This window comes from Cricetulus griseus, chromosome 3 (genome assembly GCF_003668045.3).
Source record: "Cricetulus griseus strain 17A/GY chromosome 3, alternate assembly CriGri-PICRH-1.0, whole genome shotgun sequence".
In the NCBI taxonomy this organism is placed as follows: Eukaryota; Metazoa; Chordata; class Mammalia; order Rodentia; family Cricetidae; genus Cricetulus; species Cricetulus griseus.
In genome coordinates, this window is record NC_048596.1 from 155,858,581 (window position 1) to 155,875,566 (window position 16,986).

Below are 16,986 nucleotides of genomic sequence, written 5' to 3' on the forward strand. Positions count from 1 at the left end.
TTCCTACCTGAAGCAGCTAATGTGTTGAAGTAGAGGCCTGTTCTCCCCGAGGTGTGCTGCTAGGGAGTGGCTGCTACTGTCAACCAGGGACTCTTGGTGGCTGATGTGTTGATGATGTCTCCTTAGTTGTTCACTGAAGGTCATTCTACCGGGCATGGTGACAATGGGGGAGAGGCTATGCTAATGTGGGCATAGGGTTTATCACTGGTCTTTGTAACTTATGGTCACATTACTGTGAATCTAAAAAAAGATGTGGGACAGGGGACATGAATCAGTGGGCAAGAATATGTGCTATGCAGTGAGGAGGATCTGAGTTTGATTCCCAGGCATCCTCATAAAAGTCAGACATGCCACAAGCCTGCAACCCTGGTATTGGGAGTCCGTTGTGTGTGTGTGTGTGGGGGGGGCTTGCTGATCAGCCATGCTCACTGAAATATTGGGCTTCAGGTTCAATAACACATCTGTCTTAAAAAATAGAGAAAAAGAGGAAGGCAGATGGTAGAGGAAGACATCTGACCCCCCTCCTGTGGTCTACTCTCTACGTGTGTAAGTGTGGGTGTTTATATACACCAAACACACACACACACACACACACACACACACACACACACACACACACACAAGTTTACACAGGTGCTGCATGGACAGCTACCCAGAGCACTACCAACAGGAGTACCTAGTCTAGCACCCTATGGAGGGAGCTTAATGACAGTCAGCTTTGCTTTTAGCCAACAATAGTTACAGTTTCTTTTCTCTTCATTAAATCTTTCTCTGTCTGAGATTCTCTGCAAGGGAAACAGAATACAGACAGAATTTTTCTTCAGCCTTCAATAGCCAGAGGAAGAAGGGCTCCCCGGTGCAGGCATCATGCCACGCAAAGGGTCTGGAAAGCGCCTCATCCTGTGTTTTTGCACTGAGGCTTGGACCCCCAGGAACACTGCAAGAACGCTCTGGTGGGAGGGTGGTGACTCAGGCTGCTTCACTTCAAAGTGCTGTGTTGTGGTGTCTGTGCGTTCTGAGCTATAGGAATGGAATGTGACAGTTTCCTCCACATCCTGACCCCACCTTAAGTATTCCCTGCTGAACAGATTTTAAGATCTGTGGAGATGCCAAAAAGGAAATGAAGTGTGGATTTGGGCTTTGATGGAGGGAAGATGAAGGGCATGAGGGATTATAAAAATAAAAAGGTTGAGAAATATTCACCTTGCACATAGTGAACACTTAATAAACATTAAATAGCAATAATAACTAAGCTAGTAAACGAATGAATGTGCCCACATGCCCCTTCGTCTGAATGATAGACCAGACTGGATGGGGTTTTCATCAGAATTTCTGCTACAGTTCAAAGTGTGCCTGAAACCCTTCATTCTACAGATTTCTTATTTTTCTGTTCTTTACAGCTCATTATAAAATAAGAAGAGAGCTGCCACCATGGATTCCTTTAGTATTTGTCAGTTTTTAAAGCATGAGAGACATTGACATTTACCTCAATTTCTTGCAAATTAACGCTACATCATCTTGTATTAAGTGAAGCCATGGCAGTAAGAACTGCCTGGTGTGAGGTAGGAGGTTCCGCTCTGTACTTTATCTGTGATTCATTTGTATAATTCTGGCAGGGCCATTAGAACACACTTGTTACCACTCCTTTTTAACACGTATGACATTGTCTGAATGTATCTTGTGAAGCTCACATCCTGGCATCCTGGTCCCTACTGCTGTCAGTAAGGCAGATGGGACCTTTTGGGGCTGATGGTGTCATGAGAACACTACTTTCACCAATGGATTCATGGTATTGTGAGGGGGAGCTGGTTATCCAAGGAGTGAGTTCTTCATAAGAGGATGAGTTTGGCAACTTTTCTGTCTCCCTCCCTCTCTTTTGCTCTCACCTTCCACCATGAGCTGAAGAAGCAAGAAGGCTCACAGCAGACACCGAGCAAGTGCTGGCACCACAGCTCAGACTGCTCAGCGTGCAAAGCTGTGACCCCAAAACACCTATTGTTTATGAATTGCCCAGTGTGCAACCTCATGTTAAAGCAGCATAAAATGGACTAAGCCAACAGGAAAATAAAATTTAGAGGTGTTTAAAGAAAGAAAGAAAGCCAAAGTGCATCTAATAGTAATTCCCCCGCCCCTAATTTTCTCTAAGAACTTGTGTTTTCCCTTGTTTAATCTTTTTTTTTTAATGTTCTTCACAGGTAAGTGCTAGAAAGTGAGTTAAAAGTTTGCTTAGTTAATAGCCCCCCTATGATTTCAGAAGTACAAAGGGCTACCACTCCTTGCTACTTGGTGGCCAAATGTCCTGTTTGTCTTCCTAGATCTCAAATTCTTTTTTCTTTTGAAAGTAGGGACAAGATAGGCAGATGTCCTCACCTGCCTGGATCATGGAGCCCATGGGCAAACACTTCTGGGGGCTGGTTGGTGCTGTTGAAGTGGGGGTTGCTCCGTGGTATGGAATAAGGCACATTGCACATGTCGGTGTCCACATCTAGCCTCAGCACAGAGCCTGTGAAATCACTGAGAAATTGGAGGCAAGTGAGCACTTCACATTTCAGCTTGTGTGTTTCACCTGCATGTATGGGGTGACTTTCTCTAAGGAGAAAGAAACCATCCCCTCGTTTGACTCAAAATTACTTCATTTCCAAATTCCCTATGGCATGAGGGAGACCAGGGACAGTTTGGTTACAGATGGAGGGTGGCCAAGGAGATGCCATAGTATGTTGCTTATGTTTTTTTTAAAAAAATCTGTCCTTTTAATCTTGGCCAGTCTATGGGTTTTATGTCCCTAAGACATCAGTTCATTAGGCAGAGGGTGGGGCAGCAGCACAGATGTATGGGCTTGGGGAGAGCCTAGTGCCCTGCTGCTGGGCCCAGAGGTGCACTCCCCAAGGCTGTGTGTCATGGGGCAGCATCTGTAGCAATAACTTTTACAGGACAAAGCAGAGTGACCCATCAGCATGAAACAGCCATATGTTCAATACTCAGACATAGTTTCCACTTGTGGTTCAACCCTGTGTCCTGGCATTGAAAGCATGTGAGTGTCAAAGAGTACTTGTTGGTAAGCAGTCTGTTACCTTAACCCATCCATCTCCTCCATGTCATCCAGTGTGATCATACCGTCCCCGAGTATGATGTACAAAAAGCCATCGGGACCAAAGAGCAGTTGTCCTCCAAGATGCTTTCGGTGGAGCTCGGCAACTTCCAGAAACACCCTGGCTGTTCTCACATCAACTTGATGGGGATTTTTCCTGCATGACAGAAGGAAAAGCACCATGATTTTCCAGGCATAATGTGAATCCACTGGAGAGGAAGCTGTGTACAGAAAGAATCACATTTGCAACAGAGCTAATCAGAATTACTGAAAAATTACATTAATCTCTACATTTTAGGAATGTCATTGAAGTTGAAGATAGTTGAGGAAAAATACCAAAGACATTATTTTACTTGATTTTCCTTACACACACACACACACACACACACACACACACACACACACACACACACACGTGTTTTAAGCCATGAGAAGATTCTGCTTTAATTACTACCAATTCACGGCAATCATTTCTAGATAGTTTATGAGGAGATGAAGAAGAGCAAACAACAGGGCAGATGTTGTAGGCTTCCATGCACGTTAGTTAAGATACCTGGATACTGTGTACTCCACTACCCTAAGGATGTGGTCGTGAGGCCCGATAGCCCACCGTTCTTGGTTGGTGGTATAAGACACATACAGCTTCCCATTTTTCTTGTAATTGGGATGGAATGCAAGGCTTAGTAGGCCCCTTTCATCTCCTCCCTGCAGTAAACGGAAAACACAAATAATCGTGAAGTTAATTATGTTCTTTATTGTGTTTCAACTGGAACCTGGAAAAGAGTGTCTTCGTTGTTCTGGGTTATCATTGTCCTGTGCCCAGAAGAGGATCATAAAACATTTCTCTACGTGGCTCTCTTTAAAGGTTTGAACAGGACAATTGTCTGAGCAGTTATCTATGCACAGGACTCTTATGCCACTTTCATCAGGAGATTTTTGCATGTAATCTCGGGAAGCTGGGGAGAGCAGTTTAAGTGCTATGAGGAATTCTTTACTGGGTTACAAGGTTGCTTGTAGTGCATAGGAGACAAATAAAAACACTTCACAATCAACAGTTACTTCTAATCCAGCTCACCAAAACCTAAAACACACTGCTGGCTGCCAGCTCCCACTGTCTTGGCAGTATGTTTCGAAAGCAGTTAAATTGCTTGTGTAATGTATAAACCTTTGTTTCACCCGGAGGCATCCACATCAGTTGTCACAGCGATGGTGGTCTGTGCATCACAGCTAGGTAACAGCAGCCTTGGCCATCTCTACAGAGAGGAGATATTTTTACATGCATCCTAACTGCATAGAACAGGAGGAGGAAGACATGGGAGGAGAGTGAAAGGCAGGACCAGAGTGGGGGTGGGAGAAACATGAGAAGGGGATGCAAGGAAATAAAAAGAAAAATCTCAAGCAGCTCTCCTTTGTTATTGCATGAACGTCAAGGACTGTATACATTAGACATGCCAAATGCTAAAGCAATTAAAACATCATCATGTTCGGAAATAGAAAGGCATTTTATCTTCATTTTCTGCTAATTCAGCATGTGGAAATTCAAAGCAGTCTTAGCATTTGCTTTATCCCACGGGTAGTGTAGGAGTGTCCGCCTATAATGAAAGCACCTGAAATGACATAGATCAGAGACCTAGGACATGGGCGAACATTTTTTTTCTCTGCAGTCTGGTGAGTTATCCACAGCAGTGACATCCTGTGACAGAAAATGAATTTTACAATTGCTCATCCCCTATTTATGCCTTTAACATCACATCTGCCTTGACAAAATATGATGGGAAATTAACTTCTGAAGTGTTAAATGGGAGAAAAAAATCTGTAATACAAAAACCTCTATTCAGGGTCATGGTCAGTAATGTTGGACTGTCACGTTGAGTGCCACTCTACAGCATCTGTCACCGGCACAGAACACCTCTGGGTGCAACTTGAATGATACATCAGTCTGAGAGCATAAAAATTTAGGCATAAAAGTTTATTTTTAATCAGCCTTGTTTGATTTGCTTCATTGCTCAGAAATAAATGTGCTTGACTACATAGCATCCAAAGTAGAAATATTTATAGACTTTGAGAATTACATAAATAATACACAGGCTGGAAATGTCCGGGAACTACTGAATCATTTATTCAAGTGTTAACCTTTTTGCACATCGCCATCTGCCTGATTTTAACTTTAATCATTAGAGTCAGATGCTAATGACTATGATTTATGAATGTGCCTCCGTTTTGTGATGATGGTTTTAATGCAGACTCTATTCTGATGTGTCACTTCTCACATCATCTGGGGATAAATATCCCCTGGCTGTCTTAGAGGACTCCAGAGGCTGAGACATATCGTTCAAGTCTGAATGTAGACTGTCTGCCTATTTAAACCACTTTGATGGATTGCATGAGGAAGCCCACAGGTGGGATTTTGTCTGTGATTAATTCTCCTCCCCAATATACTTCTCTCTAAAACTGTGGGGCAGGTTAAGTGTCACCTGCCTGCTTCACAAGCGGTTGTGGTCACTGTAAGCTTTGGCTGAAAGCAGTTCTCTGTAACTGCTAATCAAATACAGCCAGAACTACAGCCTGAGGAGGAGAGCAATCAAATACAGGCTGAGGAGGAGAACAATCAGTCAGAAATACAGCCCCAGGAGGAGAGCACCATGGTTCAACCTGAGCTGGTTGCTTTTCAGGAATTAGGGATGTAGCATGAATGGGTCACAAATGAATCTGCAAGTGGGAGTGGACATTTATTGACATGGCTCTCATCCACGAATCCAGGAGCACCACACACATTTTTGAAAAGTGCCAAATTCAGAAAAGAAATGAGTTGTGAATGAGAAGAAAATAGGTAATACATTTTTTTAAAAAGTCAAAAATTACAGCATTTTTTCAAGCTACACAATTGACATTTGATTAATTTAGGATATAGCATCTGCTCTTTTCAAATAACCTTCTGGTATAAAGTTGTGCTCTTATTGGTTTATAAACTTGACTACTTAAGTCATTTCCAAGAAAAAAAATTCATAGTTACATTGGTGAGAAAATTTCATGTGTTGTATAAATCTCATGGCTGTCTCTAATGACAGCGAAGGCTCAGGCATTAGGAATAACTACGGAACCAGAAGACTGAAATATTGATAGGCGGGTCACCCCAGTCAGCTTTCACAGTGATGTTGTTTATGTAATTAAAATATGTTTTGAGTAAACCATGATTGAACTCTCAAATGCAAACCTGTCTTTGGGGTCTGTCTCATTTTTCAAGGTCTACATGAAGAAACATGTTGACTGGCACTGAAAGTTGACTTCACAACAGAGTCAGGGGCCTTCTCACAGTGATGTCATCAGATATTTAAAACCTCAGGCCCCCTAATGTGGTTCTAGCTTTAGGCAGTAACAGACACAGTCCTAGAATGACCTCTGTTCTTCCTGTGACCTTATGTCTTTTTCACCCAAGCTCTGCCTGTATGTGTTCCCAGCCTTACTCTGTTCTCCCCCAGGCCCAAAGCCTCATTTCTCTCCCTCTCTTGCAAGTTGTTTTTGAGGCTCAGCAGGAAGAATCAACCAGCCCTTATGCCAACTACAGGGACGTTTCTCCTAACTCCTCTCATCCTTCCCTCAAGATGGGTGGCTTTATGGCTCAGAGTTTATGGAATGGAAACCATGAGCTCTATCCAGAAATGCTTAGAGGTAAAAACTAATCCAGGGAGCATTTGAGGAGAATGAACTGTTCAAGATGATCTGGGTTGACTTGACTAAGGATATAAGCACACTCACTAGCAGATAGAAGGAAGACTCATAGTCCAGGGAGCTGTGCCATTTAGAAAGAGTATGTCTTTTTTTTTTTTTTAAGACAGATTTCTCTGAGTAGCTTTGGAGCCTATCCTGGCACTCGCTCTGGAGACCAGGCTGGCCTCGAACTCACAGAGATCCATCTGCCTCTGCCTCCTGAGTTCTGGGACCTGCCTCTGCCTCCCGAGTGCTGGGGTTAAAGGTGTGCGCCACCAACGCCTGGCAAGAGTATGTCTTCTAACACAATGCCATACTGTTAGCCAATGTCCAAAATAGCTATCACAACCCATGTGAATGGCAGTGATTTTTTTCAAATCTGTACATTGAACTTTGGGCTTCATGATTGGCTCCTGGCTACTCCCTATGAAAGTTGTGCTTCAAGTGACTATGCACACAGCATCATGAGACCCAAACCAGAAGGTAACAGAGTGAGACACTTCTGACATTGCAAAACAGGCATATCTTCTGCAAAGTTCATGTGTGAGAGTTTCCTCATCAAGCTAAAAATGAGAGGAAGAGTGGAAGGAAAGGAGGGAGGGAAGGAGGAAGAAAGGAAGGAAGGAAGGAAGGAAGAAAAAAGTTTTCAAGAAAATTTTCATACTATTTTAAATAAGATCATGATAGCCTGCTAGGCTTCAGGTTGGAAAAACTTGCCACTTTGGCTAGAGCCTGTTGTCTCAGGCTAGCCTCTTCTCCTCCCCCAGTTCTCCTAGTAGTACAGCAAGTCAGGACAGCTCCACACCATCCACAAGTGGATACTCAAAATAGGATTGTTGAATGAGTTGAAAACAATGTACTTCAACTGTTTGGAATCATGAGATTGACCCATGTTTCTGGGTAAGTCAGAAAAGCTTCCCCAGGGACTCACAGTACAATGGCAACTGTCACTCAGCTGCATGCCTCACAGTGTCCCCAGAATAAGAGATCAGCATCTCCCAACAGAGTACTGAAGACTAACAGACCAGCTCTTCTCTTGTCATGTTGGGATAAACTTTACCCTTTTGAGCAGATGGAAGTTCTAACAAATTGTGGAAGGGTATTCTTCTTTGAGTAATAAGAAATGTCCATTTGAAAAAGACAGGTAACCATAAAATGATTACAACAGAAAACATGGTTTTTCTTTAAGGGACATTTTGAAGTGTTTGTCTTTCATTGTGATAACATCTAGAGAAAACATTCTCTTTATACTTTTTAAAAAAATGTTCTAGACTTGTTTATCTTTATTTTATGTATTTTGTTGGCATGTATACATGTATGTACTTACATACATACATACATATATATGTATGTATATCACATGCATGCCTGGTGCCCTCAGAGGTCAGAAGAAGGCACTGGATTCCCTGGAACTGGAGTTATGGATGGATGTGACCTGTGGTTTCTGGGGACCAAACCCAGGTCCCTTGCAAGAGCAGAAAGTGCTCTTAACTGCTGAGCCATCTCTCTAACTCCCTCCCTCTACTTTCAATATGGGTTAAACTGAATTTATTCTGAGTTTTATTTCTCTCACATTTGATTCCATGCCCTTTGGGGGGATGCCAGCTTGCGTGTTTTAGGAAGCTGGAAGCACCACGACTCGTTTTTACAGCTTTTCTTTAGTCTTTGATATCTAACTAACTGACTTCAAGTCCAGACTCACTTCTCCTGGAGTCCTTGCTGTCTAACATATTTACAGTGTCAAGCGAACCTTTGGGGCAGGTTATTGTGCCAACTGCATGGACATTTTAGTTATTTAGTTTTTAAAAAGGCTACTACAGACAGGTGTGGTTACACATGCTTGTAATCCCAGTACTTGGGACATGGAGGCAAGAGGATGAGGGATGCAAGTCAGTGTCTGTTACATAATGAATCTGAGACTGGCTTGGGTTAGCTGAGTCTCTGTTTCTGAACAAAACAGAACAACAAGAAAAGGGATCCTGAGCACATCAGACAGCCTTCTTGATTGTGATGTCACCATCCGTAACGTGCCCTAAGGCACTAAGCAGGGAGGAAGCTTAAGTACAGTCCTACAATCAAGGAATTGTCACTGCCTTGATGATTGGACATTAACATCATTAACAGTAGTTGAGCATATGTTTATGGAGTACCTACTATGTGTCAGGTTTTGCCTGGCAGTATGGAGAAGTCCTCCTGCTCCTCAAAGAGCAGACATGGAAGCAGACGTCATTGTAACTTTCAGGTGTCTCACTCCCACCACACTCCTCTGAGATGCTGACTTTTTCCGGTGGTGAAACAGTGCTATATCATTAGAAATGGGCACTTCCAAACAACAGGAGTTGCAGAGAGTACATAAATATTTGGGTTTTCTTTTCACCAAAGGTTTATTTTCTCAGGTACTCACAACAAAAAGAGAAAGCTTGGTATCCTAGTAGCCAAAGAATTAGGCAAGTTTCTATAGACTAGGCAAGGCCATTTTCTTACATGACACCAGGGCATGGGTAGGAGGGGACAGCCTTGGGTACAATTGCTGTTCCCTTAGTCCCAAAGGAATATCTGAGGATTAACAGAAGAATAGAACAGTAGCATTTTTAGTTGTGGCTAAACACATTCTTGTACTATCATTCTGACTTTCTTATTTCCTTTAGCAGCAATCACTCACTTGTCTGTGTTTTGCCTATTCACAGAATAGAGGAAAAGGGGGACTTGGCAACCAACATGGCTTCTTCTTGTCAGGAACTTTCTGCTATCCAGAAAGGAGAAAACAAGTGATTTTTAAAAATTATATTTATAGAATTGTTCCAAACAGAATAACAGATTATATCTTCACAAAACTCATGGCTGGAAACAAGACACATTTGTGATCTTGGTCTGGACATGAAGATTTAACATGGGTTTCAAGGGTTAATGCAAATGCTGGTAGAGCTGCCTTCTTTACTAGTCTCCAGGGGATAATTTGCTCCCCACTCCAATTTTCAATTTTAGTAGCCTCTTACATTCCTTAGTCTATGCCTTCTCTCCGTCTTCAAAGATAGTGAAGGCAGGTTGATCCTCACACCGCTATTCAGTCCTCCCAGCCTCGATTTCTGCCTTCAGAAATTTGTGAGTACCAAGAGCTACACTGATACCCTGCCCGGGATAGACTCCCCATCTATGTGTACAGAGCACTCTTAATCACTCTGTAACCTAGATTTCCCTTGATAGCTAAGGTAACAAATCATAAGAGGACATATTTTTGACAGGTACAAAACCCAAGAATAGTTTAATCTACCTGACCCTAAGCCTTTAAAAGTTGAGTTGCTTTGGCATGGCCTCTAGTGGTGAAGTTTATCTACATAGTCACCAAAAGGCACACCTGTCAATATAGTTGCCAGCATAGAAATAACCCTGATTATCTTCAGAATGAGTGAGAGCAGTCTTCAGGAATGAGGGAGAAAGAGAAGATGGTTTTATAAAAGGTGGGTAAGGGAAATGTGTGTAGAAGTTAATCAAGAGCAAAACTCCTGAGCTAGTTGCATGGGTCCTCATGTGCAGGAGATACTACCAGATATGGGAAAGCCTGCCTGATGGTCTGATGGGAAATCTAAGCATTTTAATCACATAAAACTGTGTTCTATATTGTTTTTCTTTGTTTGCAGTTTTGAAATATGCTGTGAAGTACGGTGGCTTTTTTGTTTGTTTGTTTGTTTTGTTTTACACCTTCTGGAAAAGCTCAGAACAGTTCTAAAAGTGTGATTTTAATCCCTGAAGAAGAGCCAATCCCATAGAGATCTTGAGTGAATGTATGGGAAGGAATGCACGCAAAATAAAAAGGACAATTTGTCTTTGTCGCTAGTTCCTGGCCTGGAGCCTCAAAACCTCTTGGAACTCCTGAGTGACAGGAATGTCATTTATTGATAAAGCATTCTTTCAACTGCACCTGAGCTTGTGCTAATGGGCTTACTATTGGTGGCCCCCAGGCAGGTCAGCAGTGGAGCTAGTGCCCAGAGAAGCAGCCACACAGCTGGAGAACTGAAGCCTTCTGCTCTCCTCTCCCCTCACTCGAGAGAGGAGCTGCTGCTGACTAAGTTCAGGCACCAATGGCTAACAATTTAATCTATTCTGTCTATGTAATGAAATCTCCATTGACAACTCCTGGGCTTCAGAGCTTCTTCAGTGGGCAAAGTGCTTGCCAAGCAAGTGCAAAGACCCAAGTTAGGATCCCTGGAGCCCATATAAAGCTACATATGGTCCATGTAACCCCTGGAGCCCACATAAAGCTTACACATGGGGTCCACATAAAGCTAGACGTGTTCCACGTAACCTCAGTGTTACTGTTGCAGATAAGAAGGAGGGACAGGAACATCCCCAATGCTTGTGTGCCAGCACACAGTCAGGGACCCTGTTTTGAATAAGGTAGAAGGCAGGGGATTCACACATGAAGCTGTCCTGTGTCCTCCACATGCACACCTATCCACACTCATATCCTCCCTCCCATTATATATATACAATTTAAACAATAAAACAAAAACAAATCCCTCCCGAACGGTGGAGTCAAGTGAGGGTAGTGCTTCCATGGAGTGCATGGGACATCCACAGAAAGTAGGAACTCTGTGGATCTCCCATCCACTATACATTTTGTATAGTGAAAATTTATAGTAATAATACTTTATGTACCTGTGTTTGTGATTTATTTTATGTTGAATTTATACTTGTCAAGTAGAACTAAACTATGTTTATACTTCAATGTCATCCCCAGGCTACACTTGGTACAGTACAGCATCCTGGAAATTAGATTCACTATACACCTTACCGTGTTCAAGCAGTGGTCATCTGTCATAGTACTACTAGTATACATGCCAGAGGAATTTAAATTATGTCAGGGAATGGCCTGAACACTAGGAGTGTTTGGTTCAATGTATGCCATGTGGTGACTTTGAGATATTCTGAAGTTCAGTTTGCTAACGCATTTCCAAAAGATGAAGGGCTTCAATACAGTTAAGCTATTTGAAACACATATTTGTGATGATAATGGAGCAAAACAATAATCTTACAAAAGAGTCAGCTCTTCTCAGAAACAGTGCCACACATTTTTCTGAAGAAAGAGTTTAGAAATGTTGGTGCCATTTAGGGAAAGTAAAGATCTTACATTGTGCTTATAAGCCACATGAAAATAAAACTAATAAGGCAAACTAAAGGAACTTCATAGGATTGAGAAGTAAGGGGAAATGAGAATTGTTTTGTTAAGAAAAGCATTATAGTTCACTAAACTATTCTTTTATGACCTACAGGCTAAATGCATGTTGGACCTTAGGTTGTGAAGTGTTTCTGAATGAAGGCATAGCCTGGTAGTTGAATGTATGCTTTTTCTGCACAAAAGGCTCTGTGTGCAGAATATGTACACACATACATACACACACACACACACACACACACACACACACACACACACACACACCATTTTTAAGATAACTGTAAAAGGGTGAAATACTGGGTAATTACATTGTTAAACACAACTGAATGCCAGTTATGTAAAATAGGAATTAGAACAATTCTCCCTGAGGCTGGAAACTTCTTGTAGGTGTGCCCTCATCTCCCTGGGAAGACATGTCATAACAGTAGCCTGTGCTGTACCCTTACTATGTACCAGAGACTGCGTTCAGGAATTTGTGAGAGCTAATTTAAACTCTACAGCAATTCCAAGACTTAGTGCGATTTCACTGGTACCCTTGTCTTTTTGGACAGTGGATTAATGAATTTGTCCAGAATGTATAATTAGAAATGGCTGAGCAGTGCTCATCTGTGATTGGAGTACAAATAATTAAAACATGTCACAGTCTGTGACCAACTGTTTCTTATACAAATGAGACATGTGGGGCTAGTTTTCCTTCCTCAGCACTGATGCTTAGGAGCTGAGAGGGTTTTGAAACAGTGTGGCTTAGGTTTTAGCAGTCCTAGAGGGGGAAATGGCAAACTCTGTATCTTAGTTGTTTGAGCTAATAGGTGATAGGTTAACTTAGACACCTCAGCTGTTTTTAGCTTATCCAATCATATATGCATCTAGTTTTTTTTAAAAAAACGTTTTCCTCTCTGGGAAAATAGCAATCTATTTTTTAAACACAGGCCTTCAAAAGTCAAAAGAGAAGAAACTGGAATGTCAACTCTGTTGAGATAGAATGAAGAAGTAAGGCATTTACACAAAGAATCGTCTACATGGACACAATTAAACATGAATATTTATGTTGCTTATTAATTATATCATTTTGAAGAGGTATGGACAGTGATATAGACAGAAGGAGCCCCAGGCAAGTTTAACTGAACTTGTCTTATGTTTATTCATCACCTCCTCTAAGAATTGCTACAACAAAACTACGTTTCTTTGACACTCCCCTCACCAAACTGTCATTTTTTTGTTATCTTTAACAATATTGATAAAGAAACTATCAGAAAAAAAACAAGACCCGACTTGTGTCAATTTCTGTGCTGTGCTATCAATAATCTTACCAAAGCCAAGTGAAGACTGGCTGTTGGATGCCATGGCTGCTGTGGTGTGGAGCTGTGGGCAGTCAGCTCTTCAGCACCGGTGGACATCCCTGTTGGACATCCCACTGGCTGAAGCTCCCTTTCCCTTTATTGCTACTGTTTTTTTTCATCAGTCCCCTGTTTTCAAATCTCATTTCTTCATTGTTTCACAAACTTAAGCAGCCCATTAAGCACAAGGGGAAGAAGTGTGTCTTCCTGATTTTTTTAGATGGAACTTTCACACAAACTAGTTACACCTCAGTGGAATAGGACATTCACAGATTGCTTCATGGTAGAACTTGCTTGGTTGTTTAATGGGGCCCTGGGGTTCATGTAGAATCTCTTTGGGATTAGCTCAAAGACTTGGGGAGATGAAGAATGTCAAAACACTGACTGCCAAAGCAATACTTGTATTGAGCACAGCAATGACAAGGGGAGAAAGGGAGGCTCCATGGTCACTTAGTTGTTCCATAGATGGGATTTCCAGATAGGAGAATATGATTTTGAAGTAAAGAAGGCGAAGCCCTCCATTTTAGCCTTATGAGAAGCTGTGTACTGTGAGGATGGAGTCTTGTCTTGCTTGTAGCCATCCAAAGGATGTCTAGACTTCACAAAACTACAAGCATGGGAAGACAGTTTTCTATTTCTATTCAGCAGTGGGTCCCCACTTACTTTTGATAAATTTGTCTCTCCTCAGGAGATGTAGGTGGTGTGTATTAACGGTAGTTCATTAACAATTTGCAAGCATATACAAATGGGCTATTGTAGGAACTAAGTTGAGTTTTAAAAACATAATGTCAGTTAAAATAGTACATATTCTGGAGTTAAACATAAAGCAATTTATTTAGTAAACAAAGAGAAGATTTGTGGCAACAAATCAACCCCAACATTTCTGTGATCTCTAGGAGCAGTGGCAGCAAATCTCAGTGGTGTCTCTTCCACATCCCAAATAAGTCTTCCTTTATTAAAATGTATTTCCAAGATTTGTGATGGAAAAGAAAACATACACTTTTGATGTGGCATATAGCTCTGAAAATTACTTTAGAGCAGTGTTGACTAGTATCACCCATGGGTTTCTAAACTCCACACTTACTAAATTTAGATTCAAAGTTGGATATTCAATTATAAACTGAAGAAGACTGTGAGATTCTTCTAGGAGGAGGTTCTGTCCATTAAAAGTATCTATATATGAGAATATTAGTTTATGTAACAATGAAATGAGCATTGCTTGTTTATGATTGGGTGGGATCAATTTTGCCTTTTCTCATTCCCTCAGGGCTTCTTCTTAGTACCATTCTCAAAAGTATTGGCAGTTAAAAAAAAAAAAAAACTGTTAGGTTGAGCCAGGTGTGTTGGCTGATGCCTTTACTCCGCAGGCAGGAGCAAGTGATGGATCTCTGGTTAACTCGGTGAGATCAGGGCAGTCAGAGGATATACTAAGACCCTGTTGATTCACGAACACTGGGCAAATCTTGTTTGTAAATAATTCCTTTGAGATAAAGGAGAAAATTTAGGAAACACATTGACTGCTCCAGTCTTCCTTGTAATTCTACACATTTGTCATTTGTGTATTTATGTATTGATTTATTTAAGCCAGGGCTTCACTACGGAACCCAGAGGGGCTTGTAACTGGCTGTGTAATTCATACTGTCCTTGTACTTATGACTCTGCTGCCTCAGATTTCCAAGGGCTTTTTGAGTGAACAAGCCTGGGTTCAAATTCGTTTTACTTCAGGGGTGAAATGTCATTCTATTGTCTGAATACTTGAAACTAGTTTTGGGTTTTCTTTTTTTGAATGACTTATTCTATAATAAAGACCTACTTTTAATGAACTCATAAATACCCGAACTCTACTTTCACAAGGGTGAAAGTCAATTTTATGAACTATTTGGAATATTAGATTTTTGTAGTGAAAACCAACGAAATAAAGTGGAGTTGTAAGGTTCCTTCTCCGCTAGAACCTCTGAGGCATTAAGTCTGGCTATTGGGTTTTAAACACTAGACACAGGACTATAAAGTGTATTTCCTTCATAGTTCCATGTGATTTATATCTGTGTAGTTGGAAAAAGGAGAGATTGAGGGCTTTTTCAATAAAGGCAAATAGAAAAATCATAACATAAAAGATAAATGCTTCACTCTAGCAAAGGGTATAAAATTGCTTTTAATGAATTTGACTTTTTGGATTTAAAAAGCTTGCTTTTTATGATGTGTGGCTAATACGGTGATTATGTAGCTAAGAGCATTATCTTCACATCGTTATGTAGAAATCTAAGGCTGATGCACCAGGCTTTCCTAGTCATGTTTCAGTGTTCTTTCCATTGTGGATTTCCTGTGACTCTAAATAAGTGCTCCCACTGACTTACATGAGCACAAAAATTGAGCAATTAAATAAGATTATTGCTTTAAAAGGGAGCCTTGAAAAAAACAACCCTTGCAGTTTAGACCACCAAGGAACACTAATAAATTTAAGGAAATATGAGGTTCCCTTCATGTGACCTCTCTTGAAAAGTTATATAATAGAGTGCTGGAACTTCAAGGTCACATAAAAATTATGGCACTTTAAAAATTATTTTCTGAGTTAGAGTCTGAACGAATATGATTTATATGTCAATTAAACTTGCAATTTACCAAAGTAGCAAAAATCAAATTGTTTGGCTCTTTGATATTATCATGAAGCACCATTTTATAAAATGGTTAAAATGCAGAGTTCTAGCGACAGCAACAGAAGGACCAAAAGACAAATATTCATTTTTATATAGCATCATGTTTACTGGCAATCAATAGTTAGAAAAAATATTTGTGTGCTTCCTATATCTAAATTGAGTAAATATGGTTTATATTTCATATCTTATGTACTTATATTAATTCTTTTTATGGCTGTTTTTTTGAGAGACAGTCTCTCTGTTTAGCTCAGGCTACACCCCTTCTGCTTTAGCTGTGCACACTATCAATCCTGGCTTAGCATTTATGTATTTATACTAATTTTGGATGAAAGCAATAATGAATATTTGTAAATAAATGCACCTTTAATATAAGTGTGGGGATGATATATATATATATATATATATATATATATATGTATTAATTTGGATAAGTCTGGATTAAAGACTATAAAATCAGAATAGGATTCATTAAGAAAGACTAAAGGGGGGCTTGGATATTTACTTATTATTATTATTATTATTATTATTATTATTATTATTATTATTATTGTGTATGTGGGGGAGATGGGGAGAGAGAAAAGGGGTTATACTTGGAAGCAGAGCATACCACACTGAGCATGTAGAAGTCAGAGGACAACTTTGTAGAATTGGTCTCTCCTTTCTCATCTTTACATGGGTTCCAAGGATTGAACTCAGATCACCAGGCTTTTGTAGCAAGCTCTTTTACTCCCTTAGCTATCTTGCCAACCCCCTAATTTCATAAATTGTTAAAAGAAACAACGGGAGGAACACAGAGTCTTTACTTGACTTAGAAGAATGATGTTCTCCATCTCTGTGGAGTTTTGCCAGTTTTCAATGTAAATAAGTGCTGTTTCCTGTAGTTTCTCAACAGAAACTTTACTTTGGATTGCTAGGGACAATGTGACTGGACCAAAGGACCAATTTGCAGGAATTTCTGACCTTTAAATTGTGTGAGACTGTGATCTCAATTAACCAAGGGAAGAATTAGTGAAAGACAAGCAATGA

General features: G+C 40.6%; 1 protein-coding gene across 1 annotated transcript in view; it reads right to left on the bottom strand.

Annotated features, from left to right (window-relative positions):
• Hhip (hedgehog interacting protein) overlaps positions 1-16,986 on the bottom strand; it is an 86,973-nt gene that overhangs the window by 25,737 nt on the left and 44,250 nt on the right. Inside the window, exons 5-7 of the mRNA XM_027404881.2 lie at positions 3,642-3,793; positions 3,072-3,245; positions 2,371-2,514 (exon numbers count right to left, since the gene is read on the bottom strand). Coding sequence (XP_027260682.1) covers positions 2,371-2,514; positions 3,072-3,245; positions 3,642-3,793 — 470 coding nt within the window. The remainder of the gene's footprint in view (positions 1-2,370; positions 2,515-3,071; positions 3,246-3,641; positions 3,794-16,986) is intronic.